The 17114-nt window shown below is 46.1% G+C and overlaps 1 protein-coding gene across 2 annotated transcripts; it reads right to left on the bottom strand.

Moving 5' to 3' along the window:
- Window positions 1-5338: 5338 nt before the first annotated feature.
- LOC144784234 (protein NYNRIN-like) lies at window positions 5339-11145 on the bottom strand. Of its 2 annotated transcripts, none has more exons than XM_078662889.1 (2): window positions 7735-11145; window positions 5339-6480 (listed from the first exon to the last, which is right to left on the bottom strand). In XM_078662889.1, the coding sequence occupies exon 1, from the start codon at window positions 11091-11093 to the stop codon at window positions 8715-8717; it is 2379 nt and encodes a 792-aa protein (XP_078519015.1). In that variant the 5' UTR covers window positions 11094-11145; the 3' UTR covers window positions 5339-6480; window positions 7735-8714. The 2 variants fall into 2 exon arrangements, with proteins under 2 accessions (XP_078519015.1, XP_078519014.1); XM_078662888.1 differs by having other exon boundaries at window positions 5339-8290; window positions 8365-11145.
- Window positions 11146-17114: the final 5969 nt, after the last annotated feature.

Below are 17114 nucleotides of genomic sequence, written 5' to 3'. Positions count from 1 at the left end.
AGGGTTGTTTGGACTGATACAAGGTGATCACTAGAACTAGTGAGCATCATATATCAGGCCAACTTCTCAAACCATGTACTTTAGGTACATACCAGATTGGGTATTGGGTCACCTTTGTGAGCCCCTGTATAGTGTACTATAGGTACCCAGGGCATAGCTGCTTCCAAGGCCTACCAGGGGCTGCAGCATGTATCATGCCACCCCTGGCTGGCCCCCCAAACTGACACCACAGGCTGATCACTCAGCTTGGGTAAGGTGGTGTAATCACCCCTTACTTAGATATAGTATATCTATATCTACCTTATATATAGACACATATACACCTATAAGTCACTCCTATGGCAGGCCTTAATAATCCTGGAGGCAGAGTGCTTGGTTTTATGTGAGAGGGTGCCCTAGCATGAGCTGAGCCCCTCTGCAGCTTTCGGAACCATCTCCTTATAGCTGTTCTATGATATAGCCATACCATATCCTCTTTAGTGCATTATAATCCTCACGGTCAATGCTAACTTTGGTTTGGCTTTATCAAAACATGTTGTGTAAGGTGTCAAACACTTTGGAATACTACCCCCCCACCGCCAGTCCTTGCGGCGGGGGTAGCATTCCACCCTTCTAGAGGGAGAAGACATGTAGTTCCGGTACACCCGGTTAAAGTTAAACAGAGCCTCACAAAATGGATGCTGCTGCCACACACACAAGTCTGACCTCCTACTGCTGGATGAAACTCCGTCAGGGGAGGCCTGGACAATAGGTTTCCTGTCAAGGGAGGTGCTGGCACCTCCCCAGACAGGCTGATGTGTATTGGGGCAGGGAGGGCTGCATCAGCAGATGCTTTTCCAGACACTGCCAGGGGCACACATAGTCCGCTTCAAACCCATTGCTGGGGCACTCTAGCCCGCTCTGGCGTGAAACTGGACAAAGGGAAAGGGGTGTAACCACCCCTTCCCAGGTCCACCCATAGGAGGGACCTAGCAGGTAATCCAGCCCCCAAACTGTATAGGAGCTGTGTCCCTAGGACTTTAATTACCCTGGACGAATCCTTGCAAGACATATCCTGGACCTTCGACATTCCATTCTGACTGGAAAACGGAAGACATCTCCCTTGTGGTCAAGGAGTGACCACCCTGTTCAAACAGGCACCATCAGCAACTTTGCCAGTCTGCAGTTTTAAGGCTCACACTGGAACCCGAAGACTCTGCGACTCAAGAACTGGACTGCCGACTTCTCTGACCCCGACCCACATCCACAGCAAAGCTGAGACACATGGCAGTCAAGAGAGACGTGGAACCGGACATCTGGGACATCCTGCATTTTGCTACCTGCTCGACTCCTGAGGCATCCTCACAGTTGTGCATTGGCGTAAAAGAAGCTTCTACCCTGAGCACCCTTTGAACCGAAGCACAGGCCCCCATACTCTGCGAGTGTCCCGTGAGCCCCGCTTTTGCATTTGTGCTCGACGCATCTTCCTGGCTCCTTGCCCATTGGCTAGTGAGTCCCCCGAAGACTTCCTTTCATCTTTAACTTGCTTTCCTGGCTGCTCCAGCTTCCCTACAAAGGAGAAGTGCCCCAGACCTTGCAGGTCTGACTCGAAGCCAATCTTCATCTCCTGCGTGGATTGCGTTTTCCAAGGCTTGTTGGGTCCAATCCGGATATCGACACCGCAGTCATCTAGATACTTCGTGAGACAGCGCAAATCCAGCTCCTGGTCATCGTAGACACCTCCTGGACCACGTAGCTGCAGAGACCAGCTTCACATCTTCACCTTAGATCGACGCGACATCGCCTGGTTCCTTCCTGGTCACTGGCTAGTGACCCAGACTCTGTCCCCTCTGCTTTCAGGTTCTTCAGATCTTCGATCCATCCTTGGATTCACCCGGACACTTTTCCTCTGGTCGCCTGCAGCACTTCTTTGCAGATCTCCATTGAAAACATCGACGAAACCTGACATCAAAAGGCTCCTAAGCACCCGGCTTCCCTGGGTGAGGTAACACAAGTGAGTACTCTGGTGCTCCCGTGGGTCTTGACTCTCGAAGTGTCCTAGTCTAAAGGGGTTTTGTCGTAATCCATCCGGAAGTGCCCTTAAACAGTAACTTTGTAACTTCTTCGTTTCCCATAGAAAGTCAATAGTAACTCGCGGCTGTGTTTAGACACTGCACGCGTCTCCCGTGGGCCTCCTACTTCCTAACCTGTGGTTGTTTAGAGTAGCCCCGGCGATTCCCCAGGCCTGCTTTCTATTCCAGATGTGGTTCTTATACCACTATTTTAGTATATGGTTTGTGAGGCCCCTAGGGCAAAACTGTATTTGTGCAACTTATCGTATGCTAATTAAGTAACTTGTATTGTGCTTTTACCTCTGACCTCATAAAGAGTGCAGAGGGGTTGTGTTTAGAATAAAGACATATATATTTGATACATACCTTGTGTGGTGTCCTTTCATTTGGTTTTCAAGGGATTATAATTGGTAAAACAAACATCTTTACATGCTCTCTGAAGTCTTAGCCTTTGACTGCTGGTCCATGCTACCACTAGGATAGCTTTCTATAAGATTGACTTTACAACCACCATCAATAAGGGTCGATTAGACTGGTGCAAGGTGCCCACTAGAACTAGTGGACATCATATGCCAGGCTAACTTCTCACACCCTGGACGGAGGAATTTGACCACCCCCTGACAGGTTGACCTTTCACCCCGGGCAGGCGGCGGGGTGACCTTGAGGGGGGTCATGGGGCTTTTCGGGCAGCCCGAATGTCCGCCGGCACGTTTCTGGGCCCCCAGAGCATTTGCCAGCGCCTCCAGCCCGGGAAAGCCTTACCAAAAATGCAGGCTTTCGGAGCCACAGGCCGGATGAATTTCACAACCCCCTGACAGGTTGACCTGTGACCCCGGGCAGGCGGCGGGGTGACCTTGAGGGGGGTCATGGGGCTTTTCGGGCTGCCCGTAAGTCTGCCGGCACGTTTTGGCCCCCCAGAGCAGGTGCCAGTGCCTCCATCCTGGGAAAGCCTGCCCAAAAATGCAGGCTTCCGCAGCCCCTGGCCGGAGGAATTTCACCACCCCTGACAGGTTGACCTTTGACCCCGGGCAGGCATCAGGATGACCTTGAGGGGGGGGGGTCATGCATTTATTTGGGCTCCCCTTATATCCACCGGCGTGTTTTTGGGCCTCCAAAGCAGTTGCCAGTGCCTCCAGCCCAGAAACGCAGGCTTTCGGAGCCCCTGGCCGGAGGAATTTCACCACCCCCTGACAGGTTGATCTTTGACCCCAGGCAGGCGGTGGGGTGACCTTGAGGGAGTATGGAGCTTTTCGGGCTGCCCGAATGTCCGCCGGCCCGTTTTTGGGCTCCCAGAGCAGGTGCTAGCGCCTCTAGCCCGGGCAAGCCTGCCCAAACACGCAGGTTTATCTGAGCCCCTGGCTGGAGGAATTTCACCACCCCCTGACAGATTGACCTTTGACCCTGGGCAGGTGGCAGGGTGACCTTGAGGGGGTCATGGGGCTTTTTGGGCTGCCCGAATGTCCGCCGGCACGTTTTTGGCCCCCCAGAGCATGTGCCAGCGCCTCCATCCCGGGAAAGCCTAACCAAAAGGGCAGGCTTTCGGAGCCCCTGGCCGGAGGAATTTCACCAGCCCCTGACAGGTTGACCTTTGACCCCCGGGCAGGCATCGGGGTGACCTTGAGGGGGGTCATGTTTTTTTTTGGGCTCCCCTTAGGTCTGCCGGCACGTTTTTGGGCACCAGAGCAGGTGCCAGCGCCTCCAGCCTGGGAAAGCCTGCCCGAAACCGCAGGCTTTCCGAGCCCCTGTCCGGAGGAATTTCACCACCGCCTGACAGGTTGACCTTTGACCCCAGGCAGGCGGCGGGGTGACCCTGAAGGGGGTCATGAAGCTTTTCGGCTGGCAGAATTTCCGCCACGTTTTTGGGCCCCCAGAGCAGGTGCCAGCGCTTTTAGCCCGGGAAAGCCTGCCCCAAAATGCAGGCTTTTGGAGACCATGGCCGGAGGAATTTCACCAGCCCCTGACAGGTTGACTTTTGACCCCGGGCAGGCATCGGGTGAACTTTTTGACCAGCCTCTGACAGGTTGACCTTTGACCCCGGGCAGGTATTGGGGTGACCTTGAAGGGGGTCATGGGGTTTTTCGGGCTGCCCGAATGTCCGCCGGCATATTTTTGGGCCCCCAGAGCAGGTGCCAGCACCTCCAGCCCAGGAAAGCCTGCCCAAAAACGCAGGCTTTCGGAGCCCCTGGCCAGAGGAATTTCACCACCCCCTGACAGGTTGACCTTTGACCCCTCCGGGCAGGCGGTAGGGTGACCTTGAGGGGGATCTTGGTTTTTTTCGGTCTCCCCTTATGTCCGCCGGCACGTTTTTTGGGCCCCTAGAGCAGGTGCCAGCACCTCCAGCCCAGGAAAGCCTGCCCAAAACGCAGGCTTTCGGAGCACCTGGCCGGAGGAATTTCACCAGCTCCTGACAGGTTGACCTTTGACCCCGGGCAGGCATCAGGTGACCTTTTTCACCAGCCCCTGACATGTTGACCTTTGACACCGGGCAGGCATCGGAGTGAACTTGAGGGGGGTCAGGTTTTTTCGGGCTCCCCTTATGTCCTCTGGCGCATTTTTGGGCCTCCAAAGCAGGTGCCAGCGCCTCCAGCCTGGGAAAGCCTGCCAAGAAACGCAGGCTTTCGGAGCCCCTGGCCGGAGGAATTTCACCAGCCCCTGACAGGTTAACCTTTGACCCTCAGCAAGTGGTGGGGTGACCTTGAGGAGTGTCATGGGGTTTTTCGGGCACCCTGAATGTCCGCAGGCACGTTTTTGGGCCTCCGGAGAAGGTGCCAGCGCCTCCAGACCGGGAAAGCCTGCCCAAAAAAGCAGGCTTTCGGAGCTCCTGGACGGAGGAATTTCATCACCCCCTGACAGGTTGACCTTTGACCCCGGGCAGGGGGGCGGGGTGACCTTGAGGGGGGGCCATGGGGTTTTTCGGGTTCCACTTTTGTCCACTGGCATGTTTTTGGGCCCCAAAAGCATGTGCCAGCGCCTCCAACCCGGGAAAGCCTGCCTAGAAACACAGCCTTTCAGAGCACCTGGCCTGAGGAATTTCACCACCCCCTGACAGGTTGACCTTTGACCCCGGGCAGGCATCAGGATAACCTTGAGGGGGGTCATGGGCTCTTTCCGGCTCCCCTTATGTCAGCCGGAACGTTTTTGGGACCGCAGAGCAGGTGCCGGCGCCTGCAGACCGGGAAAGCCTGCCCAAAAAAGCAGGCTTTCGGAGCCCCTGGATGGAGGAATTTCACCACCTGTCAAAGCAAACAAATTCATTAATAGGGACAAGAAGAAGGGCACATACAAGGTTTCAAAAGAAAGTGGCTTTATTGCCAATAAAGCTGCAGCTTGAGACAATTTGCAGGAGTGCAAAGTGATCTGGTTTTTCAATAAGCAAGCCAGTTCTTATATACAGTTTTCAGAACCTGGATACATTAATGATTAACAATGACATCATGGTGTGCCCATGCTAGAATTAGGTCCACGTGTACATTACAGTATCAAGGTGCATTTCAAAAATATGTCTACGTTCACAATTTACTTTATTTGCAATACATCTGACCATGCAGCTATAGGTTAATCTTTAAACTACCGCCTCCTGACTTTCAGCCTTGCCTTGGCCGGTTATCTTGAAATGTCAATGTGCAATGTTGATCTACTATCAGCAGAGGCCCGTGTTTTCTGCTTCTCCATACAGATGACGCACTTACTATCTCTGCTATCTATGCTGAGCAAACACTGCCCTTTCACTTAACCGGTCGAGGGGCAGAACAAACTTGGCACGTCCTGGGTCAGCGAGCGATTCTTAGAAAGGCCTCGCTGAACTGACTGACCTGGCTCTGTACATGGGTGGAAAGCTAGTGATTCATTAAACAACTTGGAGCTACAGCAGAATGAACACGCACACGTTCTCCAGCTATTCTTTTCTGGCTTTAGCTGAATTTCAGACAACTTAATTTAACTCTCTGTGCACCAGCTCTGCATCATGGAGCAACATTTCATTATGACTAGTGGGCTTATTTTATTAGCAAGCAGGTTACAAACAGAAATTAATATAAACTACGGTTCAATTTAATATTTTCATTCAACAAAGGGCCAACTTATTTTTCATCTTTTACAAATCGACCCTTTGAACCTCAGTTTAAAATAATTTCGTCACGCAGCATATTACAGTCTAATAATTATATTGTTCATTCTTATCAATGTCAGAAATGTCTATGTTCATTAACTCAGTAGTGGCTGTTTGCATCAGCATTCTTTCTTTTTCCTTTAATTTCCTCACTTGGCATTTAGTCAGCTGTCCCAATAGTTGACAGCACATTGGCAGGCAATTAATTAATAGACAACAGCCTATTATTAGTAGGAAAATTGTTATGAACACCATTCCTACCTTCCAACCCCATGCGCTCAACCAACTCCAAAGTGAACCTCCTATATCCCATGTACCAGACTCCTGATGTGCTTCTACACCTATATGATGTAATCTTTTTATTGCTTCCCTGACAGTAACAGAGGTGTCAGGGACATAGGTACAGCAGGACGCCCCTATAACTGCACAGACTCCTCCCCTTTCTGCTAGCATCATGTCAAGAATCATTCTATTTTGTAATGAAACTAATCTCACGGCTTGAAGCTCTACTGTAATATTTTCAAGTGCACTTGTAGTTTCGTTTATTGTTGCTTCGAGTAGTCTGGCTAATCTACGTATATCCCCTGAGTTGATAGATGGACCAATCCATGGTATTATTCCTTTAAATATATCACTTGCTATTTCTGCTGCTGTATCTCTTTGATCCACACTCCTTCTGCCTCGCCGTGGTGCATGTCTTTGCATGTCCCTTCGTACTTCCTTTGTGTCTTTTATCGCTATAGCAGGTAATACAAACCCTAGGTGGCAACAACCACTCCAACTTGTTGGAAGCCATGTATAAGCCTTATCTCCACAAATGAAATAGATTGAGTCACCTACGTAAAGTGGAATGCTAATATTTCCGGCCGTCATTTCAAATGTCATATTGCAATTTGTACTATTGCCCACCTGATAGGTCCCGTTACTCTTAATACAAATACTCCCTATTGCGTTGTGTTTTCTTAATTTTAACTTCAAAAATGGTATATTCTTATTTGCCTCTTTTGATGGGCCTGCTATCCCAATGCTTGTATTCTGAGTTGGAAAGATCGGGGTAAAGATGTCAGACAGGGGAAATGTTGCATTCTGCTCTACTACCTCCGTGCAATTTCCCAGTGTCAGAATCTCTGCCATATATTTGTTATATAATGTTCCTGCAGGCGGAGCCGTAGTTGCCCCTGCACCACCAGAGGTGCTTTTCTTTAAATTCTGTAAAACAGCTATTATCTCTATCTTTACTATTGTTATGTAAATAGCATAACAGGATGGGATGCTGCGAAAGGCAGTGGGACTTGAACCAGGGGCAAACTTTGGTCTACCGAAGCTGGGAATTGCAAACATATCCAGCAATCTCCCCTTGGTAATATTTTATTGGTATGATGCAACAAAGTCACAAAGGTATTGTGGTGCATATCTTCTCTGTGGGCTATTTCTTCAGGTGACAAAGTGTATGCAGGTATTGTAGCAGGTGTTGTTGGTGCTGGGATCAATGTTTCCATAGGATAGAACACATCTAATAGATATACCGTAATTAATGCTAGCAATAACAGACAGAATATCACCCCAGGTATACACATTTTAGACTTGTACCATTTTTTCTTCATTTTTAAAGCTGTATTTTCCCTATCCATACCCATCTATTCTTATACTCTTGTTAATTGGATGTAGAGCTATTGATGACACTATGTTGTGAATTATCACTGTGAATTTTTACTATAATATAAGCTAAACACACAAAAAGCATGAACACATATAAGGTGAGGCTGTAGTACAGAATATATTGCGAACAACTATTCGTTAATATTTCAGATGGTCTCTGAGAATTTCTTGGTACTTCTCGCCTCCCAAAGATATGCATGTAATTTTTGTAATGCACGACCCTTTGATCATATATATCAGTTGGTAGTGCAGCCACACTTAATTTCACAGGAGTGTCCACTATACCTCACCCCACAGGTAATTTTCTAAAGCTAGCTGTCTCGACGACTTGAAAAAAGTTCTTTGCTGGTTGCTGCAGCAGCACGGGTGCTCGCAGTGACAGGAGGACTCGCAAATACCTCCCGGATCAGTTCATCTACTAATGGCTGCAGTGGCACGGGCACTATGCAGTTACAGGAGGACTCGCAAATACCTCCTGGATCAGTTCATCTACTAATTACTGCAGTGGCACGGGCACTATGCAGTTACAGGAGGACTCGCAAATACCTCCTGGGTCAGTTCATCTACTCAACGTTGAACTTCCCTGATGAAGTGTGCTAAACCTTTCTTGTTCTGCAACTGAGCTATTACTCCTGGTGGTAGTGTGCAATATACCCTAGTTGTATTTTCTTAGTCTGAAAGTACTCTACTCAAGGCTTCTTGTAATGCTATGCTATTTAAATCTCGCATTAGTTGGTATTCTAGCTGATCAAATACTTCCTCAAGGTAAATGAGTGCGTTTTCGTTGTCTTCCTCACTGCTATTCTCAAAGTCAAAAATTGTCGTCAAAATATCTGTTAGGATGATATCTAGTAGTAATACTTCACGTACTTCCTGTAGAAGATCAGGTACTGGAATCACTGACATTTCATCTCCTTCTTCTTGGTAGATCTTAAATTGTACCTTTTTTCCTCTTTGACTGGTTCTGGTGTTGGCGTGTGTTGCTGACCTGTGTCTTGACTGGATGCCGTCTCAGTGGGTGCCCTCTTTATATGACTGGCATGAATCCAGGATTTGTAGTTGGTGCACTTCACTGCTGTCTTTGTAGCGAGCAGCACCTGCTGCGGTCCCTTCCAGCGAGCTTGGAGGCAGTTGGACCTCTGGAATGCTTTGATGAGCACCCAGTCTCCAGGCTTGAACTTGTGCCCCTCGACCTGCAGCGGCTCTGGAAGTGCTCCCTTCACGTGCTGGTTGATAGAAGCAAGAGTACGTGTAAGTGACATGCAGTAATCATTCAACAGTTCATTCGTCATCATAGGCAGAGCATTTTTGTCTGGAACTCCCCAAGCTACCATCGGCAACCCAGTGACAATCTCGTGTGCACTGAGTTTGGTCTTGGCATCTGGTGTGCTCCTCATGCTCATCAGGGCAATAGGTAAGGCATCCATCCAGGTCAATTTTGTGTCAGCACATATTTTAGAGATTTTGGCCTTGAGCACGCCATTTTTTCTTTCCACTGCGCCAGCGGCCTCTGGATGGTAGGCACAGTGTAGCTTCTGCTGTATTCCCAAGGCTTTGCATGTCAGTTTTATTAGTTCATTACAGAAGTGACTGCCATTGTCTGAAAATATTGTTTTTGGGACCCCAAAACGTGGGATCAGCTCCTTTATCAGGCACTTGGCTGTTGAGATGGCATCATTGCATTTTACCGGGTATGCCTCTATCCATTTTGAATACATGCACACCACCACCAGGATATACCTATACTTATTTGTAGGGGGCATCTCCACATAGTCTATTTGCAGGGCTTCAAATGGCATTGTTGGCTTCTGAAAGTGTCCCTTGGGTACTGGAGCAGTCTTACCCACATTGTACTGTGCACATACCATACATGTTTGACATATCTCCTGTGCTATCTTCCTTATGTTCTTGTTCACCCAGAATTTATCCATGCAATTTACAATCGCATCCCTGCATATATGTGCCGGGCCATGCATGGCCAAACACATAGAGTAGACCATCCTGTCTGGTAACATATATTTATCTTTGGCATCATTCATCCAACATCCTTGAACAAATGACCCGTTCTTTGACCAACCCATCTGTTCTTCTGCTGTTGCTCCTTGTTGCATTAGTCTTATACCTTCACTTGTTAGATCTAATGACTTCACTTCATCAGGTAATTCTTGGACCGTTAGTACTAGTGCTGAATTATTTCTTGCTGTCTGTTTTGCTGTAATGTCAGCAAATGCATTTCCCTGGCCTACCTTGTCTGTAACTTTCTTATGAGCACTGCATTTAACTATGGCCAATTTCTTTGGAAGTGCCAAGGAATTAAGTAATTTAGTGATCAGCACTCCATGCTGTATCTTTGTGCCTTGTGAGGTAATAAAACCTCTTTCCTTCCAGAGTCTTCCAAAGGAATGTGCCACATTAAAGGCATATTGGCTGTCTGTATATATGTTAACACACCTTCCTTCAGATAATTCACAAGCTCGTGTGAGGGCCACAATTTCTGCTGCTTGTGCAGACAACTCAGGTATCTTACAGGACTCAACTACAGTTCTATTTGTTACAACTGCATAGGCTGCTGATGTATTTCCATCCTCTGTTCTAAGGCAGGACCCGTCCACCCACAGTTCTCCTTCAGCATCTGCATAGGGTGTATCAGTCATGTCAATTCTACCCTTCGTTTGTTCTTCAGTTAACAGAATACAATCATGGTCTGAATCCACTAAATCATCAGTGGGGACAGGTAACAGAGTGGCAGGGTTAAGCACATTGCATTTGTGAAGTGTCACATGTGCTGCGAATAAACAGATCTCATACTGCGTGAGCCTGGCATTTGTGAGGTGCTGCGTGCGTGTCTTATTCAGTATCAGCTCTACGGCATGTGGAACATAGACATCAACTTCATGTCCCATTATAATGCTTTCTGCACGTTGTAGTGCTAAGGCAGTTGCTGCAACAGAACGTATACAGGAAGGTAAAGCCTTGGCTACAGTATCCAAGGTGGCAGAGAAATATGCGCATGGTCTTTTGTGGTCACCAAACTGCTGGCATAGAACCCCAAGAGCACTCCCGTCAGACTCATGGACATAGAGTAGGAAAGACTTAGAATAGTCTGGTAGGCCTAAAGCAGGAGCAGAGCAGAGAGCTTGCCGAATGGCAAGGAAGCTTTGTTCATGTTCTGGCAACCACTGAAGGGGTTCGGGAGTGTCCTTGTGGGTCAGGGCCAATAAGGGTTTTGAAATCAAGGAGAAGTTAGCAATCCAATGTCGACAATAGCTGGCCATACCTAAAAAGGCTCGCACCTGTTTTTGGGTGCGTGGCACTGGTGTCTGTAGAATCAATTTAATAAGCTTGTCATCCAATCTTCTCTGCCCTTTCGACAGGATGTGTCCTAAATAAGACACTTCCTGTTGAACAAATTGTAGTTTCTCTGGGGAAACTTTGTGACCACGTTCAGCTAGGAAATTCAACAAATTGATGGTGTCCGTTATACATTGTGGCTCAGAGTTGCTGCCAATCAGCAGGTCATCTATATACTGTATTAGCACAGAATCTGGTGATAAATTGAAAGTATCTAGTTCTCTTTTCAAGGCCTGATTGTAAATGCTTGGGCTTTCTGTGAACCCCTGGGGAACCTTTCTGAAACAAAAGGTCCTCCCGGAGACTGAGAATGAGAACAGATACATGCTACCCTCATCTAATGGAATTGAGAAGAAGGCATTCTTCAAATCGACCACTGAAAAATATGCCATTTCTGGTGACAATGTTGACAGTATTGAGACTACATTGGGGACGACCGGGAACTGAGGCACCACAATCTTATTAATTTCCCTGAGATCAAGAATGAATCTATAATTCTTTTCAGTAGTATTTCCATCTCCCTTTTTAAGGACCGGTAAAATAGGGCTGTTGCAAGGACTGCCTGTTATTTCTTTCACAATCCCTTCTTTGAGCAAGTCAGTTACTATATCCTGCAACCCCTTTAGGCCTTCTGGAGCTATTCTGTACTGAGGTATCCTTGGTAATTTCACATTCTGTTTAATTGTAATTGTTACAGGTGTCATGTTCATTCTTCCTGTGTCATTTTTATGTTTCGCCCAAATTCTTGAATCTATTTGATCCATTATGTGTGCTGGTATATTTTTTATTCCTATTGACAGTAAACAGTTGTCTATTTCCTCTGTCATTGGCCCATCTACTTCCAAGAATACTCCATCTGCCCTACACGTAATGGTTGCATTCATTTTCTTAAGCAAGTCTAATCCCAACAAATTAAATGCACATTTTTCTGATATTAGAAATGAATGGGTGTCCTGTAGTGGGCCTATACTGTATTTCAAGGGAGCCGAAATTGGGCTAGTTACAGGTATGTTGGTGAATCCCACTGACTTATTTATTTTTCCCGAGAGAGGAACATCTGGAAACTTTTTCTTTGTTAAGGAGGAATTGGTGGCCCCTGTATCTATTAGTAATTCCACAGGTGTACCTTCAATTTTACCCCTGACATATGGTCCAGTGGGATCTACAGGGATTACCATCCTCTGTATTAACTCTCTCGGGCCTCCCTATCGTGCATAATAGTCCCATTCCCCTTGGGGCCCTTCCTGATATATTCCATCGTAAGGGTGATGCACCTGCATTTTTGGTATTTGTTCATTATCTAAAAAATTTGTGTTGGGGGGATAGTTTGTAGGGGCAGGTTGTGAGTCACGTCCTTGCTGTTGATAACCAGTTCTTCCCATGCTCCTACCCCGACCTCTCGATCTCCCCATCCCACCCCCTCTTTGTGACTGTTTAAGGGGGTGTGGGCATTGAGCTCTCCAATGATCCTGACCCCCACAATTAAAGCATCCTTGTGTGTGTCCTTGTTCATTTGTGGTGGTATGCTGTGTAGGGGGAGTAGAAAATGACCTTTGTGGACCCCCACGGCTTCTTCCTCTACCCCTGCTTCTTTCTCCTCTGCCGCTATACTGGTTTGCCTGCTGAATCAAAACTTTAGTTTTTAACTCTTTTAATTTGTTATTTTTACTTTCCAACTCCTTTTTACCTAGCATTTCGTAATACTGCGCCAAGTGTAGAACTTCAGTTAGCGGTTTACATGACCAAGTAGGGTTGTACTCTAGAATCCCTTTTTTAATTGATGGTTTTAAATTATTTACAAAACAAGAGACAAGTGCACTTTGTGATGCTTCCTTTTCAGTATCTAAACCACTGGAAGCTGTGAAGACTTTCTGTATTCTAGCGAAAAACCCAGATACTGTTTCTTCAGTGTCTTGAATGCATGCATTTAATTTTGACCAGTCTATTTGTTTTCTGGGGATCTGGTATTTACTTTAGCCATTATTTTTGCTGGTAAGTCTCTAATCTCATCTGAAATATACTCTCCTCCTTTCCTTGTTACTGAAGTTATATCTTCCCATTTTATTTTGAAAAGTTCATCATCTTCTCTCCTTATTTTTCCCCAAATGTCTGGTGGCAATATTATAGAAAACATTTGTTCAATGTCATCCAGTGTCAGAGTGCCAACTCTTAGTATTATTTCTGTTTGTCTGTACCATTCTTCTCTGTTTTGTCTAATGTCTGGAAACTGAAGCGCAAATCTATGTAATTCAACATTTGACCATGGTGTGTGAACTTTAATAGTGGGCTTCCCTTCCTGACTTCCTGGTACTTCTCTTAATGGCAGGGCTCTAGAAGTGGAAAGAGTACTATCTTCCTCTTCTTTACTTTTTTTCCTTTGTGTACATTTTTGTTGTAGTATCAGAAGAGTATCTATCCATTCGGCTAATATCTGGACAGCCTCTAATATCTCTGTGCTTAATGCCCCTACATCATCTATTGCTGCTGATATCGTGTTGCTATGAGCACGGGACAATCTGTCAGGTTGGGGGTAGCTGTCTTCCTCAGGCCAAAATTTGGCCCAGTCTTTAAACCAGCTGTAACTTTTTTTGTCCAATTTATGCAAAGCGCTGCGTTGAAGTGCAGGTGTGAAATCTGGGGGGAAGCGACATTTTGCAGTACGCCATGTAGCGGTACCATTTTTCATAACGTCCATCACCCACTCGTGTATCATTTTCTGTTCTTTTTCTGATATTTTTTGTCGTAACCCTTGTCTACCAGAGTGAGAGAGAGGCGTGTCATGTAGTGATATAGGTACTGTCTTACTAGGTGGTGATGTATCTCGTAGTGTGTGTGTCTGTGATGCTGATGGAGTTTGCATTGTTTGTGGGCTGTATGGTGGTGGAGTTGTTAATAATGCCTCTATTACAGGATCTTCAATATGTTCCTGTTCTAAGGGAGCATTAGGTAGAGTTGGGTAAATATCTGGTATTGGCTCGTGAACTGTGAAGCATTTGTCTACTTCCATTTCCTTTTCCCTACAATTACTTACATGTCTTTCTTCCCATTTCTGCCTATCATGTACCATAGCTTTTCCTTTCATACTTTTAGGTTCGCATGAGAATCTTGAAGCTACATATGATCTCCATGCATGGAAAGCATCCCACTGCAACAAACGTACCTTCTTCCCTTTCTTTTCACGTTCTCTTAAACAATCTTCTAAATAAAGCATTTTAGCTTTATCAAACGTGCCATATTCTGGCCATTGCAATTCAGTATTTTTCCTGGTGTAATGAGTCCATTGATCTAGATGGACAATTGCAGAGTATCCCTTTTTCCTTGACACGTACCATGCTGGGGTACCGCGAGGTGCTGTCGGTTGAGTGACATCTAATGCTGCCCTGCGGCCTTTAGCTGTGCTCAGAAATAATTTACTAAGCATTTTTTAGTTATTTATGTATGTATTTATCAATTTATTTTCTAGATATACACTGTTCTACACTTTATTTTAACACTGTTGTACAACCTATTTCAGCAATATGCATATTTTTCTAGACGTCTTTCAGAAGCATGCTCTGTCTAAAGGCGACCACCCACGGTCCCTCTTCTAAAAGCGACCATCCACGGTCCTTCTCCTGTCCTTGAGATCCTCAAGATCTTTCACAGGTTGGACAGTCTTCCTCAGGTATCTTTCTTAAAGGCACCCTCAGACCTCCCCTAGAGACCCCTAATGAATCTCAGTATATACCTTCTAATGTATTTTTAGAAAAACACTATTCATTTAATAAACTTGAGTTCAGTGCATTTAAGCACTGCCTACCTGATCATCAGACCAGACAGTATGATGCCGTTGTATGCGTCCTTCTTTGTTGTGGCAGCAAAAACCTGATGGTTCAAAGGAAGCTGGTGGTGTCTTTTGTCAAAGGATGATCAGCGGGAGCCTTGCCTTCTGGGCGTGTCAGGAAACAAGTCCTCTCATCAGTAGCTACGCAGATTACACCGAGACTGGAAAGGCCCCTGAAGATTCCAAAGACAGCAGTTCTTTATCCCCTGCAGAGACCATCAGTTCCCCTTGGGTCACGGCACCATTCTGTCAAAGCAAACAAATTCATTAATAGGGACAAGAAGAAGGGCACATACAAGGTTTCAAAAGAAAGTGGCTTTATTGCCAATAAAGCTGCAGCTTGAGACAATTTGCAGGAGTGCAAAGTGATCTGGTTTTTCAGTAAGCAAGCCAGTTCTTATATACAGTTTTCAGAACCTGGATACATTAATGATTAACAATGACATCATGGTGTGCCCATGCTAGAATTAGGTCCACGTGTACATTACAGTATCAAGGTGCATTTCAAAAATATGTCTACGTTCACAATTTACTTTATTTGCAATACATCTGACCATGCAGCTATAGGTTAATCTTTAAACTACCGCCTCCTGACTTTCAGCCTTGCCTTGGCCGGTTATCTTGAAATGTCAATGTGCAATGTTGATCTACTATCAGCAGAGGCCCGGGTTTTCTGCTTCTCCATACAGATGACGCACTTACTATCTCTGCTATCTATGCTGAGCAAACACTGCCCTTTCACTTAACCGGTCGAGGGGCAGAACAAACTTGGCACGTCCTGGGTCAGCGAGCGATTCTTAGAAAGGCCTCGCTGAACTGACTGACCTGGCTCTGTACATGGGTGGAAAGCTAGTGATTCATTAAACAACTTGGAGCTACAGCAGAATGAACACGCACACGTTCTCCAGCTATTCTTTTCTGGCTTTAGCTGAATTTCAGACAACTTAATTTAACTCTCTGTGCACCAGCTCTGCATCATGGAGCAACATTTCATTATGACTAGTGGGCTTATTTTATTAGCAAGCAGGTTACAAACAGAAATTAATATAAACTACGGTTCAATTTAATATTTTCATTCAACAAAGGGCCAACTTATTTTTCATCTTTTACACACCCCCTGACAGGAAAACCTTTGACCCCGGGCAGGCTTCGGGGTGACCTTGAGGGGGGTCATGGGGTTTTTCGGGCTCCCCTTATGTCCGCCGGAACGTTTTTGGGACCTCAGAGCAGGTGCCAGCGCCTCCAGCCCGGACAAGCCTCCAAAAATCGCAGGCTTTCAGAGCCCCTGGCCGGAGGAATTTCACCACCCCCTGACAGGTTGACCTTTGATCCCGGGCAGGCGTTTGGGTGACATTGAGGAGTGTCCTGGGTTACTTCATGTGAGAAGTAAGCCTGGTATACGTTGTCCACTATTCTAGTGGGCACCCTGCACCAGCTATCCTAGTGGTAGCATGGACCAGAAGTCTTAGGCTAAAACTTTAGAGAGCATGTGAAGCCATCTGTTTTACCATATATAATCCCTTGAATACCAAATGAAAGGACACCACACAAGGTATATATCAAATGTATATGTATTTATTTCTAACACAACCCCTCTGCACTCTTTATGAGGTCAGAGTTCGAGATACGTTACAAGTTACTCATTAAGCATACTATAAGTTGCACAAATACAATTCTGCCCTAGGGGCCTCAGGTGTTGCAAAACCTGAGAGTCACTCCTGACATTTCCTCTTGAAGCTGCAAACTCCCAACTCCCCCAAGGATCTGCCAACGCAATCAGGAAATCAACTCTGACTGCGTCAACTTTTCCCTAAGGGAAAGGGGAAGTGGACAGAGAAACTAACAACATATAAAGAAACTTTGGCTTCTGCTGTTGTTTCTCTTGAAAGTGTTCCAGACCGCTGATCTTTTCTTGAAATGCTTTTCAATTTTTTCGTACAATTCTGTAGGTCAACATTAACAATTACTACCTTACACGTTTAACATCTTAACTCAGAAAATTGATTAAACAAGTCAATTACTGACCATAGGTTTTTGCGGTCTTTGTTCACACTTAACTTGTACCAGAAATTGCTCAGCCTCAGTTTCAAGATTCCTTTAAAATAACAAAGTAATTATTCAG

Source organism: Lissotriton helveticus, chromosome 10 (assembly GCF_964261635.1).
Source record: "Lissotriton helveticus chromosome 10, aLisHel1.1, whole genome shotgun sequence".
Classification (NCBI taxonomy): Eukaryota; Metazoa; Chordata; class Amphibia; order Caudata; family Salamandridae; genus Lissotriton; species Lissotriton helveticus.
Note: the sequence above shows the minus strand (reverse complement) of the source record. Positions and strands in the feature narration are given on the sequence as shown.